The following is a 22,196-nucleotide window of genomic DNA, read 5'->3' on the forward strand; positions in this document are numbered from 1 at the left end:
ATTAATGGTTGCAGCTCAGAGTCTGAAGAGCAAAGAGTCTTGCTTGTGCAAACTCTGTGTGAGAAAGAACCCTGAAAATCTCATATTTGTCCACTTGAAGAGCCTATAATCCAGTAGGACCCTCTTCACTGGAACTGCGAATAACAGGCTGGTGGAGAGGGCAGGGCTGGATGTTCCTCTCAAAGAATCTGAATAGCACCTGGATAGGGCTAAGGTCATCTCCATACTGGAGACAGCTGTACGTGCCGAACCTGAGCACTGAAACATCTTACAGTGGACACTCAGGACAGTATAGGGATTCCACTGGTGCACCCTGCCAATGAGTTCCCTTATCTGAGTTAACCAAGGTGAGCTCACATTTGGTGTTGAAGACCTCTAGGATGGTTGTTCTGGGTGACTGCAGCATACACACTGAGGCCTTTGCATTCAGTCTGACTTACTTGCCATAATGATCATGGGATTGTCTCAGCATGTCATCTGCTGAACGTAAAATGAAGATGCTGTAAATGCAAGGACATTTGCAATGAAAGATGCATTTATTAAACATTCTACAGGGTGTTTATTAGTGGTGAGCAAGAGGTGAATTTCACTGTCGACTTTTGCAGAGTTAGAACTCCACCAAACAGTTGCTTTCATCACACCATGTTAAAATCAGTTGCAGAGTCAGTCCATTTTAGTTGTACCCGAAGCCACGTAGATCATTTCTAAAAGCATCCCTGAAAGCAGTTCTTCATCTAGTGTTTTTCTGTGATAAAAGGATACCACTTCAGTTGTTTTTTCTTCTTACACATCTCATCACCCTCTGTTGCACTTCATTTTGGGTCAGCTGCACCATAATAGATGCTGAATAAAACAGTTAGGTGGGATCTTGGACAGGATCCAAGTTTTGTTTCCAAGCCTGAAGGTTTGCATGATATACTGCATTTAATATTCAGTTCCTAAAATCTCATTTCCATCACCCAAAACCCAAAGCTGGTATTCACAGCACCTTTGATTCAATAGTTTCACATGCAGCAGATTATCTACTGTTGTATCAGTATGGAATTTCCTCTCAGCGTCTATTTCTATGAAGCCCTTTCTTTAGGTCAGAGGTACATGTGCTGCACATAATTGCTCCTTTGTGCAATCTTTTTAGCGAACAATGGTTTACTTCAGTGTTTTTAGAAGATGCTTTAAATCTAGCTCTGGAATCCCAAATATTCTTCAGCACAGATCCTTAATGAGAATATGGTTAGAAAAGGGATATTTTAAAAAATCTTCCTATATTTTTTCTACTGTTAAAATAGGTCTCCGTTTAAGTGAGGAACATGATAGCAAAATCTGTTACACTGCAGAACGTAGTCTATACTGCTGACGCCTCTGCCTTGATCGCTGTCTGGCCCGTCGGAGTGAGAGACTAATGGGCTGCTTTCCAAATTTCTCCATGATCTCTTTGATTCGGGCCATGTTGGTTTTGTTGATTGTGAAGTCACAGCGGGTTGGACCCATGTCATATCCTACAGCACAGTTTTTGGTAGTTGTAGTATAGCCTTCTGCTTTTGCAGTGACCACATATTCTCCGGGGTTAAGAAGTCGCCAGTAATCTCCATCACTTGCTGTGAAAGAATCAAAGAAGAATGAATAGAACTATACAGTCGCCTTCATGTCTACCTTTCTTTTTAATACCTAAAGGCTTGCCTTTCTTTGCATGTTCAGATATTGCTCTAGGACCAGGCACTACAAGATCAGGCTGCTTGCAATACTAAAAAATTTTCACCTGACCTTTTAGTGAGCACTGCACTTATGCAGTGTAACCATATGTTCTTATCATACAGGCTTCCTTTATAAAATTATGAACAAGCTGCTGCTGAGCTAGGGCTTCAGCAGTGTGGCTTACATTTGCCTTCTTCCACGGAGGTACGCAAGAGCTCTTTTTAAAGTCTCACGAGCAGTTGTAGAAGAGAGGGGAATGTTAAGCTATTTAAAGGCTGTTCCCCCCTCTTTGCTTCCTCTTTCTGGCTAGCATCCCACCTGCCTGCCCTATATTCAAATTTTTGCTCAAAGGAATGAAGATAGAAAAGCTGGTATCCTGTTCAAAATGCTATGCATACAAGGGTAATTGTACAAGCAAATTCACCTAATTAGTGATGTGACTGTTGTATATGTGGTTGTACAACCTGCAAGGGGCAGGCAGCTTCCCGGTCAGGCATATCTGGCTCTGTATGTAGTTGCCAAGGCACACACAAAGCCAAGCAAAGCGTGCTGCTTATATACCGCCCCATAGCGCTACAAGCACTCTCCGGGCGGTTTACAATTTTTAATTATACAGGCTACACATTGCCCCCCCAGCAAGCTGGGTACTCATTTTACCGACCTCAGAAGGATAGAAGGCTGAGTCAACCATGAGCCGGCTACCTGGGATTTGAACCCGAGGTCGTGAGCACAGTTTTAGCTGCAGTACAGCAGTTTAACCACTGCGCCACGAGGCACAGTATTTTGCAAAAGAAAACTGACCTAAGACTCTATCCAGCTGGGATATTCAGTTCTTGTAGTACTGCAGATTTCTTTCATGTCTATGGATTTTATTCTCAGGTCTGTGGATGGCACCAATAAATTTCATTCAGGAGTGTGTGAGTTTTTTTCATGAAGTACTCTTGCTTACATGGTGCTCTCTGCCATACAATGTAAATCTAATCATATATCACAGTCAAAATTATTGTATAATAATATACAGTGGTGCCTTGACTTACGAACTTAATCTGTATTGGAATAGTGGCCATAAGTCAAAACGTTCGTAAATCAAAGCACCATTTCCCATAGGAATGCATTGAAAACCGATTAATCCCTTCGGGCTGTTTTTTGTCTTTATGTCAAGGCACGGTTTGTACGTCAAAGTATTAGTTCCCATAGGAACTAATGCAAAGCCAGTTAATCCGTAGTCTACCACTAGGGGGAGATTTTTTTCTTTTTTCTTCTTTTGACTTAAGATGAACTTAGGTTAAAAAAAGGACAGGAAAGGGTTTTTTTTTCCATTCGTAAAAAAAGCAATATTTAGCATCTGGAGCTGTACATAAGTCAAATTGTTCATAGGTCTGGACATTTGTAAGTCAAGGCACCACTGTAGTTGGCACACATTGTTGCTGTTTAGTCTTTAAGTCATGTCCGACTCTTTGTGACCCCATAGACCAGAGCACGCCAGGCCTTCCTTTCTTCCACTGCCTCCAGGAGTTGGGTCAAATTCATTCTGGTAGCTTCGATGACACTGTCCAACCATCTCATCCTCTGTCGTCCCCTTCTCCTCCTGCCTTCACACTTTCCCAACATCAGGGTCTTTTCCGGAGTCTTCTCTTCTCATGAGATAGCCGAAGTATTGGATCTTCAGGATCTGTCCTTCCAGTGAGCACTCAGGCTTGATATCCTTTAGAATGGATATGTTTGTTCTCTTTGCAGTCCAGGGGACTCTCAAGAGTCTCCTCCAGCACCACAATTCAAAAGCATCAGTTCTTCGGTGGTCAGCTTTCTTTATGGTTCAGCTCTCACTTCCATACATCACTACAGGAAAAGCCATAGCTTTGACTATGTGGGCTTTTTTTGGCAAGGTGATGTCTCTGCTTTTTAAGATGCTGTCCTCCCAAGAACCAAGTGTCTTTTAATTTCATGGCTGCTGTCTCCATCTGCAGTGATCATGGCGCCCAAGAAAGTAAAATCTGTCACTGCCTCAATATCTTCCCCTACTATTTGCCATGAGGTGATGGGACTAGTGGCCATAATCTTAGTTTTTTTTATGTTGAGCTTCAGACCATTTTTTGCACTCTCCTCTTTCACCCTCATTAAGAGGTTCTTTAATTCCTCCTCACTTTCTGCCATCAGAGTGGTATCATATGCATATTGGAGGTTGTTGATATTTCTACCGGCAATCTTTATTCCAGTTTTGGATTCCTCCAGTCCTGCCTTTCGCATGCTGTATTCTACATATAAGTTAAATAAGCCGGGGAAACAATATACAGCCTTGTCATACTCCTTTCCCAATTTTGAACCAATTAGTTGTTCCATATCCAGTTCTAACCGTTGCTTCTTGTCCCACATATAGATTTCTCAGGAGATAGATAAGGTGATCAGCTACTCCCATTTCTTTAAGAACTTGCCGTACTTTGCTGTGGTGCACACAGTCAAAAGCTTTTGCATAATCAATGAAGCAGAAGTAGATGTTTTTCTGGAACTCTCTGGCTTTCTCCATAATCCAGCGCATGTTAGCAATTCTAGTTCCTCTGCCTCTGTGAATGTGGGAGTTCTCGGTCCACATACTGCTGAAGCCTATCTTGGAGGATTTTGAGCATAACCTTGCTAGCATGGGAAATGAGTGCAATTGTTTGGTAGTTGGAGCATTCTTTGGCACTGCCCGTCTTTGGGATTGGGATGTAGACTGATATTTTCCAGTCCTCTGGCCACTGTTGAGTTTTCCAAACTTGCTGGCATATTGAATGTAGCACCTTAACAGCGTCATCTTTTAACATATTTAATAGTTCAACTGGAATGTCTTCATCTCCACTCGCCTTGTTAGCCATGCTTTCTAAGGCCCAGTTGACTTCACTCTCCAGGATGTCTGGCTCAAGGTCAACAACCACATTATCTGGGTTGTCCAGGATATCCAGATATTTCTGGTATAATTCCTCTGTGTATTCTTGCCACCTCTTCTTGACGTCTTCTGCTTCTGTTAGGTCCCTACCATTTTTCTGCTTTATCATTGTCACTTAGGGGTGTACTCACTTTTGTTGCCAGTGGTTTAGACATTAATAGCTGTGTGTTGCATTCTTTTGAGGGGGCAGCACATTTACACTGTTGTACAAGCTGGGACTCATTGCTTTACATTGTAGCCAAGTGTCATTTCTTCAGTGTTGTCACATGAAAAGATATACTGAAATATTTATGAAATGTGAGGGGGTGTACTCACTTCTGTGATATACTGTAGGTCAGAATCCTATTGGTGTCCTCATAGGGTTTATATAACATGCTGCAGTTAATTATGGCTAATTGACAAGGTACTAAGTCACATTATGGTGGCATGCCTGGTCATTTCATCAAAATTCTATCTTACAAGAGAAAATGAAAAGTAAACACCCCTACTTTAAAATGTAAATCATCACCAATAATTATCATAAAGAACATGGAAAGTACTTGGAGCTCAAAATTTCTTTTAGTGGATTTTCCAGATGCAAAATGTCTCTATTTCATTTCAAATTACTGTCAATATGGGTTTTCCATATGAAACCAGTGACCTCTGTGCAGCTGGGGAACTCTGCAATGAGGCCTTCTCAGTCATTCCTATGAAATATGCTATGTAAAAACATAAATACAACAATTCCTACAGAACAGGCTTTTTCACACTAATGCAAAGTGACATGGTGACTATTATTGGTCCTGCCCATGGGTAACATGCCCTGCCACGTCAAACTATAATATGAGGCAAATTAAAGTTTTAAAAGGCATTCCGATCATTGTTGTGCTGGTTGTGTTGAATCTCAACTGGAGATGTTATGTCAGGTTTAGGAGTGGATGGCTTGCTGTGTTTTTTTTTAAAAAAAAAACACACACACAATTGGATAATGCATAGGGATCTGGCAGTTCCTAATTCTGCTACTAGCTCCTTCTCCTCATCTAGTAAAAAGTTCACTTAGAAAGGTTTTCACCTCTAGCTTAGTATTAATTGTTCTAGTCTTCTTTCCATGCAATATAGATATGCATATTTACCTGTGCGGATGTCATGGTTAACACCTTCCACAGAAATAATGGCATTGGGAATTCCTTTTCCATGTTGATCCCGGACCATGCCTTTAATTCCCCGGTGCACCTGTCAATAAAATTAAATGCACAAGTTTACAAATTAGAAAATGCACAAGTTTACAACTCAGACAACAATGGAAAAAGAAATAATGCATGCTAATATGTGAGCATGAAATACATTTTCCTCCCAAAACGGCATAATGCACCTCAGGCCAAGAACATCACACAAATAAACAAATACACTGTCTAGAAACAGTTGCAGCAGAAACAAACTGAGGACAGGCGGATATGTCTATCAAGTATGGGCATGTCCAGACCGACATTTTTGGTGCAGGCTGATGTGGTTTAAATAAGATTCAGCTGAGCTCCAGGGGAAGGAATTATAGGCCACTCGGCACAATCCTCACATCCAAACAGCATCTCAACCTCAAGCAGAAGTTTAATTTTACTTCCTTTTGCTGCAGTGGCAACTTGGTCCACGTGTCATGTGGATGCTAGAAAAAGAGCAGGCCCCAGCAACACATCAGATGAAGACAAATGCCCATGTTATTTTACCTGAATCTTACTGGATAATTGGAAGTACCCAGCATCAAGCATAGTCTGGATCCTGAGGGAGCACCCATTTAGCTATTATTTACTAACTGCATGCATTTATCACTTGATTTTTCTCCTTTATTCAAATATGACAATGAAAATGCTTCAAAGATTATTGAAACGGTATACTTTTAAAAAGAAAATAATTCTGAAATCATCATTACACTAAGCACACATTCCTTTTTTCAGAAAATGGCTTGTTGTTTAGTCGTTAAGTCGTGTCCGACTCTTCATGACCCCGTGGACCAGAGCACGCCAGGCCCTCCTGTCTTCCACTGCCTCCCGGAGTTGGGTCAAATTCATGTTGGTCGCTTCGATGACACTGTCCAACAATCTCATCCCCTGATGTCCCCTTCTCCTCTTGCCTTCACACTTTCCTAACATCAGGGGCTTTTCCAGGGAGTCTTCTCTTCTCATGAGATGGCCAAAGTATTAGAGCCTCAGCTTCAGGATCAGTCCTTCCAGTGAGCACTCAGGGTTGATTTCCTTTAGAATGGATAGGTTTGTTCTCTTTGCAGTCCAGGGGACTCTCAAGAGTCTCCTCCAGCACCACAATTCAAAAGCATTTTCTCCCCTTCACAGATTGCTGTCTTGTCATAGTGAAGGGGCTTGAGTAATTCAGAAAAGCTATGGGCTATGCCGTGCAGAGACACCCAAGATGGGCAGATCATAGTGGAGAGTTCTGACTAAACATGATCCACCTGGAGTAGGAACTGGCAAGCCACTCCAGTATCTTTGCCAAGAAAACACCATGGAGAGAAAAAAAAGGCTAAAAGAAGATGAACCCCTCAGGTCGGAAGGTGTCCAACATGCTACTGTGGAAAAGTGGAGGACAAGTACAAGTAGCTCCAGAGCTAATGGGCCAAAGCCAAAAGGACGCTCAGCTGCGGACGCACCAGGGAGTGAATGAAAAGTCTGATTCTGCAAAGTCTGATGCTGCAAAGAAAAATACTGCATAGGAACCTGGAATGTAAGATCAATGAACCTTGGTAAATTGGATGTGCTCAAACAGGAGATGGCAAGAATAAACATTGACAGCCTGGGTGTCAGTGAACCAAAATGGAGGGGAATGGGCGAATTCAATTCAGACAGTTATCATATCTATTACTGTGGGCAAGAAGAAATGGAGTACCCCTCATAGTCAAGAAAAGAGTGGGAAAAGCTCTACCAGGATACAATCTAAAAAATGATAGAATGATTCCAATACAAATCCAAGGCAGACCTTACAAAATGACAGTCATCCAAGTTTATGCACCAACCACCAATGCTGAAGAGGCTGAAACTGACCAATTCTATGAAGACTTACAACACCTTCTAGAACTGACACCAAAGAAATATTTTCTTCTCATTATAGGGGACTGGAATGCTAAAGTAGGGAGTCAAGAGATAAAAGGAACAAAGGGAAGTTTGGCCTTGGAGTTCAAAACAAAGCTGGGCAAAGACTAATAGAGCTTTGTCAAGAAAACAAGCTGGTCATCACAAACGCTCTTTTCCAACAACACAAGAGGCGACTTTACACATTGATATCACCAGATGGGCAATACCGAAATCAGATTGATTATGTTCTCTGCAGCCAAAGATGGAGAAGCTCCATACAGTCAGCTAAAACAAGACTTGGAGCTAATTGTGGCTCTGATCATCAGCTTCTTATAGCAAAACTCAAGCTTAAACTGAAGAAAGTAGGAAAAAGCACTGGGCTAGTCAGGTATAATCTAAACCAAATCCCTTATGAATACACAAGTTTCCTAAATGCCTCTTTTGAAAAGCATGTCTCAAAATCTGCAAGGAAGTACTAGGTGAGGCTTGGCAGATAACACTGTCTTACAAACTAATGCCATGACACAGAAAACACTGCCCTATCTTTTAGAACAGGCTTCTTCCCCAGAGATCTTATATGAACTTAGAGAGCAAAGCTTCTGGAAACATGTGTGAAACAACTTAGAAAGGCATATCACTTCAAGACATGGATGCCATACTCACAGTTCTGAGAAACAGGAAGAGAAATCTGTGTAAGATTCCTGAAATTGTTATGGTTTGGTGAGACAATGGGCACATCCAGATAAGGATAATGTGGAGTGATCTGGTTCACACTTAAAAAGTTCTCATCTTTAGTTTAATCTATTTTTTCTCACACTTGATCCTTCTGTTCATGCCGATCAACTTTTTTTCCCCATGCAAAAGGTATAGAGAAGACTTTGGATTGTCCCAATTAGTCCCCCTTTTAATTAATGACATTCCTATTCCTCCCTGGTCCGCACCTTATTCTGTGGCTATCATTCAGCAGGCAGCAATGATTTTCCTTATTTTGTTAAATAAAATAAGTGACATAGCAAAGCAGAAATGCATTTACCAAGCAGGGTGCACATAATACTGTTTCTAGGCCAATATACGCCATCATTCTGCCCATTATACTCTTAAGTCTGAGTTAGGAGGAAATGAATTCAAGGTTATTGGAAGCACTGCTAAACATCTCTGATTAAATATATCTGGATTCTCAACATGTGGGAACTCTCCAAACCTTTGCATATGTTGCTTTAATCCTTGTACCATCACATTAGATGTTAAGAAGAATATACGTTTTCTATGTAAACCTGCAGTGATATTTGCATCTCAGTGATCAGCTTTTCAAATTAAAGTCATCCCTGTTTGACTTCTAGTGACCAATCACAAAAGAAGCATACTAAATGCAAAATAATAGATTAGCAAAATTTCACCCTATGACAAATAGAAAGGTTACTTACCTGTAACGATGGTTCTTCAAGTGGTCATTCTGTGAATTCACACAAAGGGTTAATACCAGCGCCAGCGTTGGGCCTCTCGGAACGTTTTCTAGCTGCAAGAGAAAAGTAACAATGTTTAGGACTACCCCTACTGCGCACGCCCAGCCTAACCGTCCCTCAGTTCCATTTGTCCGCCATAGGCCCTCGAGTCAGAGAGATGCCAGTGACAGACAGACAGAGGGGAGGCCGGGCGGGATTGTGTGAATTCACAGAATGACCACTTGAAGAACCATCGTTACAGGTAAGTAACCTTTCTTTCTTCATCGTGGTCTTCTGTGAATGCACACAAAGGGTGATTAGCACGCTTACTAACCGGATGGTGGGCTGTCACTGAAGAGCCGATGCTAGCACTGCCCTCCCGAATTTGGTCTCCTCTTTTGCCCTCACGTCCAATCTGTAGTGGGTTATGAAGGTAGAGGCATTAGACCACGTAGCGGACCGGCAGATGTCGGGCAGGTCGACGCCACGAAGTAAGGCAGTGGAGGAGGCAACAGCCCGGGTGGAATGGGCTTTAAGTCCCTGTGGAGGATCTCTGTGGTTGAGCTCGTAGGCAAGGGCGATGGTAGACACGAGCCACCGAGAGAGCGTGGACGGCGAGGCCGGGCAACCCTTCTTAGGGCCAAAGTGGCAAAGGAAGAGTCTGTTGGCCAGGCGAAAGTCTTTGGTCCTGGATACGTAAAAAGCTAAGGACCGTCGAACATCGAGCATGTGGAGCATGCGTTCAACATCAGTCGTCGGAGACGGAAACAAAGTCGGCAGAATAAGTGGCTGGTTGACGTGGAAGTCGGAGACCACCTTAGGAAGAAAGGAGACGTCCAGGTAAAGCATAACCTTGTCCTTAAAGAACTGAAGAAAAGGTTGGTCATGGCGGAGAGCTGCCAACTCGCTAGCTCGACGAGCAGAGGTGATAGCCACTAGGAATAGCGTTTTTAAAGAGAGCATTTTGAGGTCACAGGTAGCCATAGGTTCAAATGGGGGTCTGGATAGGGCATGCAGAACCAAATGGAGGGACCACTGAGGGAGTGGAGGACGAACGGGAGGTCGGAGGTTAGAGAGACCCCTCAAAAACATCCTGACGGTAGGATGGGAGAAAAAGCGGGATGAGGGAGAAGCTCTGGGCTGAAAGAAGACAACCGCAGCCAGGTACACCTTGATAGTAGAGATAGACAGGTGGAAATCAAACAGGTAACGGAGATACTGCAGAAGTGTGGAAAGAGACACAGGTGAGGAGGTGAGATCCCTCTGCTGGGTAAATTTCAGAAAGCTGTTCCATTTGTAGGCATACAAGCGAGACGTGGAGGGTTTGATGGCATTGGTCAAGACCTCCTGAATTTCTGGACGATCCTCCACGCCGTCAGATGGAGCGTGTCGAGGTCGGGGTGAAGGACTTTGCCTGCTTCCTGGGTCAGTAGGTCTGGCCACATTGGAAGGGTTACTGAGTCCACAGCCATGCTGACTAGAGTGGGAAACCACACTTGGCGAGGCCAAAAGGGTGCGATGAAGATGGCCGGAGTCATCGAGCGTCGGAGTTTGATCAAGGATCTCTGTATTAACGGGATCGGTGGAAACATGTACAAGAGACCCTGGTTCCATGGAATCATGAATGCGTCGCCGAGCGAGTGGTGACCGAGACCTGCCCGGGAGGCATAGCGGGAGCATTTTGCGTTGTGAGGGGATGCGAACACGTCCAGCACTGGGGTCCCCCACTGGTTGCAAAGGTCCTGGAAGACCAGAGGGTTCAACTCCCATTCGTGAGTCTGATAGTGAAGCCTGCTCAGAGTGTCGGCAAGTGTGTTGTCCTCCGTGGCTACATGGATGGCCACCGGGTAGATATGATGACGGTAACACCATTCCCAAAGGAGGATGGAGAGATACAGGAGTGAATGAGAGCGGGTTCCTCCCTGCTTGTTGACATAGTGCATTGTGGTAGTGTTGTCCGTCACTAGCTGAACTCCGCGGCCGCGGAGGAGAGGGAGGAAGGACTTGAAGGCCTTGATAACCGCCAGCAGTTCCAGGTAATTGATGTGGAACATGGCTTCTTGAGGCGTCCAGAGGGCGTGAATGGTGCGGCGCCCGCAGTGCGCCCCCCAGCCGGACGGACTGGCGTCCGTTGTAACTTGAACGGTGAGACGGAGTGGACGAAAGGGCCGGCCAACCGTGAGATGGGGTGTGTACATCCACCACTGGAGTTGTCTGGTGAGCTCCGGGGTGACACGAAGGCGTTTCCTTTGACTGTCGATCATGGGGTCGAAAAGGGTGAGAAACCAAGATTGGAGCGACCGGAGTTTGAGGCGAGCGTGCGCTAGCGCCGGCGTCGTAGAAGACATCAGGCCGAGGAGGTGCTGGGCATGGTGGGCTGTCACCCGAGCACCGGGGAAAAATTTCCTGATGGCTCGTCGAATCTTGTGTATTCTTTCCGGGGGAAGAAAGACTCGACCCTTTACAGCGTCCAAGCAGACCCCTATGTATTGAACTGTCTTGGAGGGAATGAGCCGGGATTTCTGATTGTTGACAGTGAGACCGAGATTGGAAAGAAGATACAGAATGAATCTTGTGTCTTTCAGGGATTGCCTTCTCGAGGTGGAGACTACGAGCCAATCGTCCAGGTAAGGGTAAACGTGAATGCCCCTGAGACGAAGGTAAGCCGCCACCGGAGCCATAACCTTGGTGAAGGTCCGGGGAGCTGTGGACAGACCGAATGGCAGGGCCTGGAATTCGTAGACCGTGTCCTGAAAGATGAACCGAAGGAACCTGCGGTGGTCGGGGTGAATAGTGACGTGAAAGTATGCGTCCTTTAGATCTATAAGGACGAACCAGTTGCTCTTTTTCAGCAAGTGCATGATGGACTCTAAGGTAAGCATCCGAAACCGTCTGGGTCGCAGGTAAGTATTGAGGAGTCTTAGATCGAGGATGGGTCTTATGCCTCCTCCGCTTTTTGAGACGGCGAAGTAGCGGGAGTAAAACCCGCATTGTACGTCGTGAGGTGGTACTGTAGAGATGGCCTCTTTTTCTAAGAGAGATGATATTTCTTCCTCTAGCGAGGAGTCGAAGGGAGAATGAGTTATGAAACCTAGCGGAGGAGATCTTATAAACTCCAGCTGGTAACCGTGCTGAATAATTTTTAGAGCCCAAGTGTCGTTTGTGATGACAGACCAGTTGTGAAGAAACGGTTGAAGGCGGGTGGTAGGTGGTGAGTGGGTGAAAACGGGGGGCCGAAAGTCAAAGATACTGTTTTTGTTTTCTGCCAGGTGGCTTAAAAGGTTGGCGGCGATGGGGCGGACGAGGGCGGTATCCCTGATAGCCCTGGACAGAAGAAGAGGACTGGCCAGAGCGCTGCTGAGGAAGGTGTTTGTAAGGACGGTATTGTTGGGAAGATTGATACTGTCCATAAGATTTACGCCATTGAGGGCGTCGCTGTCTAGATTGAGTCTGAACAGAATAAGACTTAGCAGTTCTCTTAGCCTTATGAAGGTCCTCCAAATGGGAGTCGGTCTTTTCGTTGAACAGCCCGGTAGCGTCGAAGGCGAGGCTTTCAACTTTTGATTTGACGTCCTCCATTATGTCCGCAGAACGGAGCCAAGCATGGCGCCGGATAGAGATGGCAGACATGAGGACTCTGGCAGAGATTTCTGCTGCATGTCTGATGAAAAGACGTTCATACTTGGATACCGTCTGAGCTTCCTCATATGAGTTAAGAAAAGCTTGCCTGGTGTCTTCAGGTATCATTTTCAACCCAGGCAAAAGTTTGAGCCACAATTGTTTATGATAAGCTCCCAAAACAGTTTGATAATTTATGACTCGAAGTAGCAAGGTGACAAGGGAGTAGATTTTCCTGCCGATGAGTTCCAGCTTTTTACCCTCCTTGTCGACTGGAGTAACATGAGCCTTGGCCGAAGGCCTTGAACAGCTTGTTTCAACAATGAGTGAGTTTGGAATGGGATGCTTGAGCAGAAAATGAGTATCGGCCCCATGAATCTTGTAGAAGTGTTCTGTGCGACGAGGGACATTAGGTGTAGCCGCAGGCTGAGCCCAGAATTCCTTGATGGCCTCCATAACTACAGGCACAAAGGCTATACTGGGGGGAGCGGTACTGTCTCGTTTTATGTCTCCAAAGAACAAGTCCTCTCCCGGAGGGGAAGGGAGATTCAAGTCCAATTTAAGCGTCTTGGCAAGCCTGGACATCATCTGAGAGTAAGAAGAAAAATCCTCAGATGGAGAAGGAGCGTGAGTATCGCCAGTATCGGAAAGCACCAGATCACCCGGAGGTAAATCATGCGGTGGTAAGGGTGGGGGTGGCTCCTGATCGGAGTCAGAAGACCGCTCCGTGGACACCTCATCTGGATCAGAGGAGAAGACGTCCCTCTTCTTCCTTGGAGGGGGCTTCTCGACGTCGACCTGCGTTGTCGGGGGTCGAACGGGGACCACGGTCGGTGCCGAGGTGGGAGGGGCCGGTTGCGGTGGAGGGGCAACCGGTACCGGAAGAGGGTGGTCTTTGGCTCGAATGGCCCGGCGTCGGCGTCGAGGTCGGGTCGACTCCGAAGAAGAAGAGACATATATGTACCGGATCTTTTTGCGGTACCGGTCTCGAGAGGCGGATGTCGACGACGAAGGAGGAGACCGCGAACGGCCGCGTCGACGTCGATGGTGCTTACGACGCTTAGGGCGGTCGGAATCCGCCGAACGGGAAGAAGAGGACCGACGTCGGTGCTTGGTACGACGTCGATGAGAATGGTGCTTCTTCTTAGAGCGTTTACGCTTAGAGGATTTCGAGTCCGAGCGATCGCTAGAGTCGGACTGAGTGGAAGCTCGATGCCTCTTCTTCGATCGTTTCTGTCGAGGAGACTTCGACCTCGAGCGGCCGGAGGACGGGGACCGACTCGGGGAGCCATGCTTCTCCGTGCGAGAACGTTTGCCTCGAGGAGATTTAGACCTCGAGCGCACAGGTGATCGAGGTATCTTCTCTCGAGGAGATCTCGAGTCCGAGTGTACGGACGAGATCGACACGGGAGGCGACCCCTGGCCCGCAGGAAAAGGGCTATGTGGGGCAGAAGCGAGGCCAGTAGTGACGGCGACTAACTGGCTCGGCGTCGGGGAAGACCTTCCCGAAGGCGGTATCACTTCAGTACGTCGAGCAGGAGGAGGTGCGGGTGCCTCGGCCGAGGCCCCGAAGCGCCTCGACAACTCCTCAAGAATTGGCGATGGGATGGAACCCGAGCTCGGAGAAAGTGGAATAGATGTCATTTTAAGCTGGGCGGCCGCCTTAGCTTTGGACGATTTCGACGGCTTAGCTTTCGGAGCCGGAGGCTCGGGTGAAGCAGGAGCGGCCGATTTCGACGACGCGGATTTCTTCGACATTTTGGAAACTTTGGAGACGACTGAGTGGACAGGAGCTGCTCGAGAAGTGGAAGCCATTTCCCCCTCAGAGGGCGCCGTGGAAGACAACGTTGACTCCCACAGATGAAGTTTAAGGCGCTGTTGGCGAGCCTTGAGAGCGGCCTTAGTGAAGGCTTTGCAGTGTGGGCAAGCTTTGGGATTGTGCGACTCGCCCAAACAATACAGGCAAGTATCGTGGCCGTCTTGATGGGGGATTTTGCGGTCGCACACCACACACCTGCTGAACGGCCCTGAAGGGGACATAGGGTAGTAAGGAAACCGAAACGACAAGTCCAAGGATAAGGCAGAGCAGTCCAAACACAGTCCGAGTAAGCCAGAATATACACCGGGTCGTCAAGTTGAAGGGAAAAAGCGCTAGGGTAGTCCGTGAGCGAAGCAAAGGTCAAAGCCAAAAATCAGATAGATCGCAATAACGCAGCAATAAACGCAGCTAAGACGAGAGGCTCCAAACCGCTAGGCGGAAAAATGGAACTGAGGGACGGTTAGGCTGGGCGTGCGCAGTAGGGGTAGTCCTAAACATTGTTACTTTTCTCTTGCAGCTAGAAAACGTTCCGAGAGGCCCAACGCTGGCGCTGGTATTAACCCTTTGTGTGCATTCACAGAAGACCACGATGAAGAAGCACAATTTTCACCATTTGGGGAATCAGCTCTGCAAAAACATCTTGTCTAGTTTGGCCTCTAGATAATCCTGCCATTGCCTCCTCTTATAAACACTATAAAACCCATCTGGAAGTCAAGAGGGGCTTGTTGATTGCTTGTATTTCCTAGTGTCGCATAAAGCACATCCAGACAAGCTTATTTTTGGTGCTGTTTGTTTCGAATCAAATTATAGCATCCACATGTCTTTTGATTTAAATTGATCCATCCTGTCCCTTTTTTAGAGTTGTCCTGCTCCTTTATGACACAGTGACACTCTATGATCTCTACACAGATCATAGAGTGGGGTGGGAGGTTTGGCACAATTTGGAGCATTCCCATTTAGCCCAGGGCAGTGGTTAGCCTGCACCAAAATAGAGATGTGGGTGTTGTTATCTGAGATGACAAGCCTGTGACATATTTGGTGGGTTGTGGCATTGAAAAGGATGATGGAGAAACACACACACACTGTCCTCTGTTTTCATCTACTCTACCATAATACTGCTCACATATCTTGCTTATCTAGAATAGTGCTGCAGCAAAAGGAACTAAAATTAAACTCTTTTTTTCTCAAGAATTTCCAACAGATTGTCCTATACATGCCTCCTCAGAAAAGATCCACACATTATACTACAATTCCCTTATTGGTGTTCCCTTCATTTTAAGATGTGGATATGTTGAGCTGTGTTTTCTGGAAGCAATGGAGAAAGCCCCAAGCATTGCAGGGTATGCCCCAATTAAGTGACCTGCACTGATTACTCAAAACAAAATTTGTCAAATATTTGCCCTATGTTTATGAGTTACTGGAGCTTGACCCAGATTTTCTTTTCCAGTCTGGATCATTATGAGAGCCAGAGGGCATACCATCATAAAACATCTTAAATAAATGTAAGTAAACAGATCAGTTACCATCTCTGTATTCTCTATGACTGTTACAAGCTTTGAAATATCAAGAACACATTCTCAAGCTCAAAGACATAAGAAGCTAATAAATCCACTTATATATTCTTAAAGCTACTCTTACTGTCTAGACTTGTGGGATCTGGCTTAAAGAACTAAAGTAAAATTTAACGATTTTCTTTTTTATTTAAAATATGTATTTTACCCTTTAAAAGACACAAAATACCCTTTGTGATGTTAAACTCCTGCTCTTACAGAAGTCTGGCTTTAAGAACATTGGCAATATTTTTGAATGCTTATTTTTTCACACATGTGGCAAAACACAGTCAGGCTAAAAATTCTACACCTACTGTATATTTACTGTATAATCTGAAGAAAGATAGTTATTTGAAACATCTCTGAAACATTTCAAACAATGTTCAGTGCATTAAAAAAACCAGGTTTATGGCTCTGAGATCAGAGGAATTATATAAAGGACCAGTGAACTGTAGAGAAAGACGTGTGTTTAAATAAACCATTTTGTTTTATGTTAGTATTCAGGTTTTGGCCACTGCAAATCTTTGGGGAGCCCAACAGACCTGGTTACACCCCCTCCCCCCAACCGTCCCAGCTAATTGAGGATTGAGCATGGTCAGTGGCCATGCAATTCTGATGGTAGTGGGTAGAGTGGAGTAGATGAAAACTTGGAAGGCACTGGAATCCTGAATTGGAGAACTCACATTGCAACATTTTGTCGCATATCCTACTTATTATGTATCCGTTTCTTTATCAGTTTGCATAAAGCTGTTTCAACATTATCAGGATTTTTCAATCCTGGCTCGGTGCACCTGAACTTCTGCCATGCTTAATTCACAAGAGCTTTGATTCTAGTGACAGAATTTGCATGTTCAATGAAAAGAAAATTTCTTCAAAGACCTAGGCCAACGGCCTAAAACCAAAAAGCATTCCCTTTGTTTTTCATCCAAATGCTGGGTAAAAGTACGATTTAAAAAGCATAGTCCTGCAAGGCAGAGCTCCGAAAACTTCTGTGCCATGTAATTCCTGATCCTGCTTGCCAGGCTCAACACCTGAACCTGACTTCCACTGAACATCAATGGACTCCTTAACTTGGCTAAACTGATACTTAAGGGAAGCAACAAAGAGCTTGTTAACCTGGTTAACATGGAGATGAATGAATCTGTGCTTTGCTTTCCACAACTTTCATTTTTCTATTTAAAAAAAATCTCATGCTTTTTCTGTCTCATTTATGAATAAATTTCCAATTTTGGCAAGCTCTTAAAAACCAACCAACCAAACAATGAAATAAAATTCTCAGCTAACCATGCTAGCCAAATTCAGTAGGTTACAGTTACTCCTAGCTGAGTCAGAGCCAGGCTGTACATGCCCACCATGTAGCTACTGATTATTTACAAAGTGACCAAAGAAGATGAGAGGAGGAGGAAGAGTCAACCATAATTCAACACTGCAGGCGTGACTGAAATGACACAAGAAGTTCACTTTAAGAGCAAAAGAACTCAAAGCCTTCTGCCTGTAGGAATAAATCTGTTGGTTTTCATCTGCTCCTTCTCTCACCTTTTTTCCAAACTGAAGTATTTTCTTGATGAAGAAATTTGCATAATTTTGGTAAGTATACCAACTTACCAAAATTATGTAAATTACTTTGTAAAGAATTTGATTCAAATGAAATTCTTATCCATCCTTCCTTTATGGACTAAACCAGTGGCACTAAAAATAGTACCGAGAACTATGCTGTGGTGGTCATTTCCAGTGTATTTGTTAAGTAATGAGGGTAAGATTAAGTAAAGGAGCACAAGTAGTAAAGCACTTGGGTGAAGCTAATGGAAATGGTACCCATTAGCTTTCAAGTTGTCCAAAAAAGGAAGTGGACAAAACATGGCTTGTCGGTCGCATGTAGCCCAAAGGACCAAAATGGCCACCCTTCGCCCAGCACCTGAACTTTCCAAAAAAATTAAAATTTTGCTCAAAATTCCCATGTGCCCTCTGGGGGTAGGGAGGATAACATTTGCCATGTTCCCATATTACATACCCACTAAAGAATACAAGGGTGTGTTCTGAATTATTGCTTTTTAAATTGGGGCATGAGAATAGGCGCAGCTTCCAAGGTCCAGGGATGGACACAAGTGGTCTCCAAATCTCTGGAAGGTGCCCTCCTCTATTGAAAAGCAACCACTCTTTATTCCCAACTCCTAAATGTCTGAATCAAATCAGTGAATACTTCCAACCAAACTGTTTACTTGGTTTCCATATCTAGACAGAATCCATAATTCCATTTGAAAGTAACTCAGACTATTGAGTTGGGGTAACCAGGACACGGACAGCCAGTTCTGCTCCCCACTGGCTTCCTTGCTACCTCTGAGTGTAGCCACAATCCACATACACAAAGTATTTGGGGACAGGTTGGTCTTGAGTTGAAAATTAGGACCCTTTAGCTTTAGAAAATACCTGTTCTTGGTGTTGCTGGAAACCGCTGGAAGTAATTTGTTAATATGGATCTACATTAGCAATTCAGTTTCCTTATGGAGTCACTACATTGTCATGATGAGTATACCCACACCTCAAAATTCACCACATGCGAGTATGATCATGAAATACAAAAGACCCTAAGTAAGGAAAAGAAGCTTGTTGAAAATGGATTCAAACCTGAACCAGCCATACCTGTTCCATAAAAACAATTAGAGATTCCCGGTTATTTTCCCACTCTTCGGGTAATTCACTTTCATGTGGATATTTGTCACAGCCAACATATATGGACAATTCAAAACAGTTTGTATGAAGATAGCTGAAGTCATTTATACCTGTCAATGCAATAAATATAATAAAGAATGCAATAAAATAAAACTTCAGATTTCATTTAATCTAAAAACCGGTAAAAATCATTTTTAATCATCAAATTTGTCTTAATAGTTGAGATTCAAATTGATTCAATAAAAAGCTTTCTAGAAAATGTATTTTATGAAGGCATCAATAATTTGATTAAAGTAAACTCATATAACATTGTGCCAGTATGAGTGTTTTCAGATTAGAACATTAAATTAAGGCCATAAATTATGTCAAGAAACGTGATGCAAAACATTTTTTTTCTTCCAAATGTGAATATTTCTGTTCAGGGCTTTCAGTTTTTTTTTTAAGTTAATGTGTTCAAAAACAATATACATAAATCCAATGCCGAGTGGATGCAGACATATGAAACTGTACACTTCTTAAACAGGAATATATAAAACTGCCTTTTTTCCGAACCAAACCAATTTATTTGTCTAGCCACATATTTTCTATTCTGATTGGCAGTATCCCTCCAGGGTCTTAAGGCAGGATTCTTCCCTAGATACCTAGAAATCTCTGATATTCCCTTTAGCAATTTTCAAAGAGGCAGCTGTGTTAGCCTGCTTCAGCGCATCTAGCAATCAAGAAGGGCTTGCGGTACCCTTAAAACCAACATATTTGTTTTACTGTGAGTTTCCATGGAATACAATCTGTTTTTAACTCTCACCAAAATAAATCCACTAGTCTTAAAAGTCCCACAAGCCTGTTTTTATATAGTTTCCACATGACAGAATTTAAAGTTCGAGTAGGTAATGATATTTGGAGACTAAATACAAATACAAATATGTGTGATAAAGTTTTGGTCGTTGTTTTTCATAAGGAAAAGCCATTCTGTGATGGAAATTAGGGTGCAATAAAAACACCAAGGTGGGATAGAGAGTGTTTTGTACTTTTGATGGGAGGAGAGGGTGAACCAGAGAAGAGCCAAATTGGAAAAGAACTAGGCTTGTCCTCTCCGTATTGCTTCTCACTTCCCATAGCTGCTGTATCAGGTTTTTGTTACACTTAGAGTTGTGAGTCGCAGGGATCTAGAAGTCTTAGGAAACTGCTAAACTTCCCCAGACATCCAGATGAGAAAACAAATGTTAGCGCAAGTGGTGTGTTTTATTCTAGTGTCTAGAGTGATTTGTATGGGCGTTACTGTGATGCCCGGTTCTGTTAGCATTTATATGCTAACAACAAGCATGAGATGTCGGTAAGAATGGTTCTGATTGGCTGGCAGAACCTACATTAGTTGAGGTTTGGTAGTGTTTTTGGAACAGTGGAGAGAGAGTAGAGAGGTAGGAGAGGGGATGGTTTTTGATAAAAGAGCTAGGAGCTGGAGGGGGAAGAGGTGAGTGTGACAGTGAAGTGCTGAATGAACTTGAAATATAGGAATAAATGCATCCTTTGGACACTAATAAAATTGTATTAAATTAATTCAAGCTGAATGGTGTGGAGCTCAGTACTTGAGGGTTGGTAAGTGTTACAAAGTGAGTGAAGGGGAAATTACACATTCATAGGGGCAGCTAAAGGTTAGCAGCAAAAGAAGAGAAGAAATAGGATTGTTAAAGCAAACACTTTTATTCCAGTGGTTATTTAAAAACTGCACAAATAGTCAAATGGCAAGACAAAGGGAGAATTGACATCTGTATATGAGGAAGAGGCATATTTTGACCTATATGTGTGCAATATGTAATTCTGTTCATGACAGATTTTTAAAATCAGTTCAACTGCAAATATCAGCAAACACACTCAAGAGTGACATATACAGATATAAATGGCAGAGAACCAAGGAAGAACATACAGTTCATTGCTTAGATCTATGCTGCAGCTGTCTTAGGAGCAAATAGTCAATCAGATGTGTTCCTTGGGCTTTCTGGAAAATCAGGATATATCTAAAATAGTTTATGTAGGCTCCTTACAAATAACCAGTTTTTGAAACAGTCATCCAGAATTTTAGCTTGATTATATATTCAAAGATCTGTTCAAATCTTCAGGACATTCTATATGAACTGCCAAAAGCTTTTTAGCAAGCCATGAATGCTAAGGTGCCAATGATTTACTTTATTTTTTAAAACTACGTATCTTCCATTTCAGCAATGCCTTTAACTAACTTTAAACTATAGCTGCTTTCTCTTGCAAAATGACTCACTCAAATCCAATGCAAATTCACTAACAGGTCACTCAAAGTAATTGTTGATATAAAAACATATGGACATTTTTCATGAATCCCTTATCATATCCAGGAAATGTATTAATAGTCTCCCCAAAAATAAAAATGGACAAAAGAAGGAAAGAGCAAGAGGAAGAGAATGACATATCTGTGAACATTTGCCATTTTATCTCTGCATGTGGGAGTAAGAATGCTTTGCTCATTAGCAAACAGCACTTCAGGTTGAAGAGGAAGTTTTATGCTTACAGAAAAATGAACTCTAAAATTTCTTAATTCATTTATTTCACAATGGACAAAAATAGAAGAAAATTGATGCAACTAATATGTTTGAGCAAAGAGAATGAAGAGGGAAAATCCTATTACCATGTAGCAGCAGTCAAGTATTTAATGAGCCCAAAAGTACCTTCTGGATTCTGTGTAGGAGGTTTATATAACACAGATGTTGAGCTAGTTGATGGCAAAAGTTTAAAATAAAAGAACATTGTCTACGTCACTTGCCTTTCCTCTTCTGATAATTAACATTATGGCAATGTTAGTGGAATCAAGATGGGGTAATCTATGGATGGTCTCATCCTGTGCATCCTTTAAACCTGCTCCAGAGGACTGGGAAACAACTGGCAAGGCAAGGATTTTCATTCCATCCTCCAGTTATCCAAATGCAACATGGAGAAACACTAGGGACTCCAATACCCGTTTTTCCAAACTAGAATTTTATTACTGTTTGTACCAAAATATTTTCAGGGTGGCAATTACAGGAAGGGATGTAGCCCTTCAATGTCCAGAGATGGGTGCATGTGGCTCCCAGACTTCTGGACATCAGATTTATGCCTTCCAACCCAAAACAGTTACACAGCAATGAATGAACATATTTCTCAATTCTTACTGTATACAGGAGGCATTAATTGCAGAAAACCCACTAGGCCTCACTAGTTGCTAGGCAACAATTTATTTTATTTTATTTCTACCTAGACTTTCTCCCTATAGAGTGACTCAGAGTGGCTTACCAGGTTGTAAACACACACACACACACACACACACACACACACACACACACACACACACACACACACACACAAACAAACAAACAAACAATCACAATATAAAAATCACATTATAAAAAACAAACATTATTTAAA

General features: G+C 43.4%; 1 protein-coding gene across 1 annotated transcript in view; it reads right to left on the bottom strand.

Annotated features, from left to right (window-relative positions):
- Nucleotides 1–517: 517 nt before the first annotated feature.
- CPXM2 (carboxypeptidase X, M14 family member 2) overlaps nucleotides 518–22,196 on the bottom strand; it is a 119,433-nt gene continuing 97,754 nt past the window's right edge. The window contains exons 12-14 of the mRNA XM_072995429.2: nucleotides 18,741–18,880; nucleotides 5,728–5,827; nucleotides 518–1,595 (exon numbers count right to left, since the gene is read on the bottom strand). Of these exons, the coding sequence (XP_072851530.2) occupies nucleotides 1,324–1,595; nucleotides 5,728–5,827; nucleotides 18,741–18,880 (512 nt within the window). The 3' untranslated portion in view covers nucleotides 518–1,323. The remainder of the gene's footprint in view (nucleotides 1,596–5,727; nucleotides 5,828–18,740; nucleotides 18,881–22,196) is intronic.

The sequence above is a fragment of the Pogona vitticeps genome, chromosome 3 (assembly GCF_051106095.1).
Source record: "Pogona vitticeps strain Pit_001003342236 chromosome 3, PviZW2.1, whole genome shotgun sequence".
In the NCBI taxonomy this organism is placed as follows: Eukaryota; Metazoa; Chordata; class Lepidosauria; order Squamata; family Agamidae; genus Pogona; species Pogona vitticeps.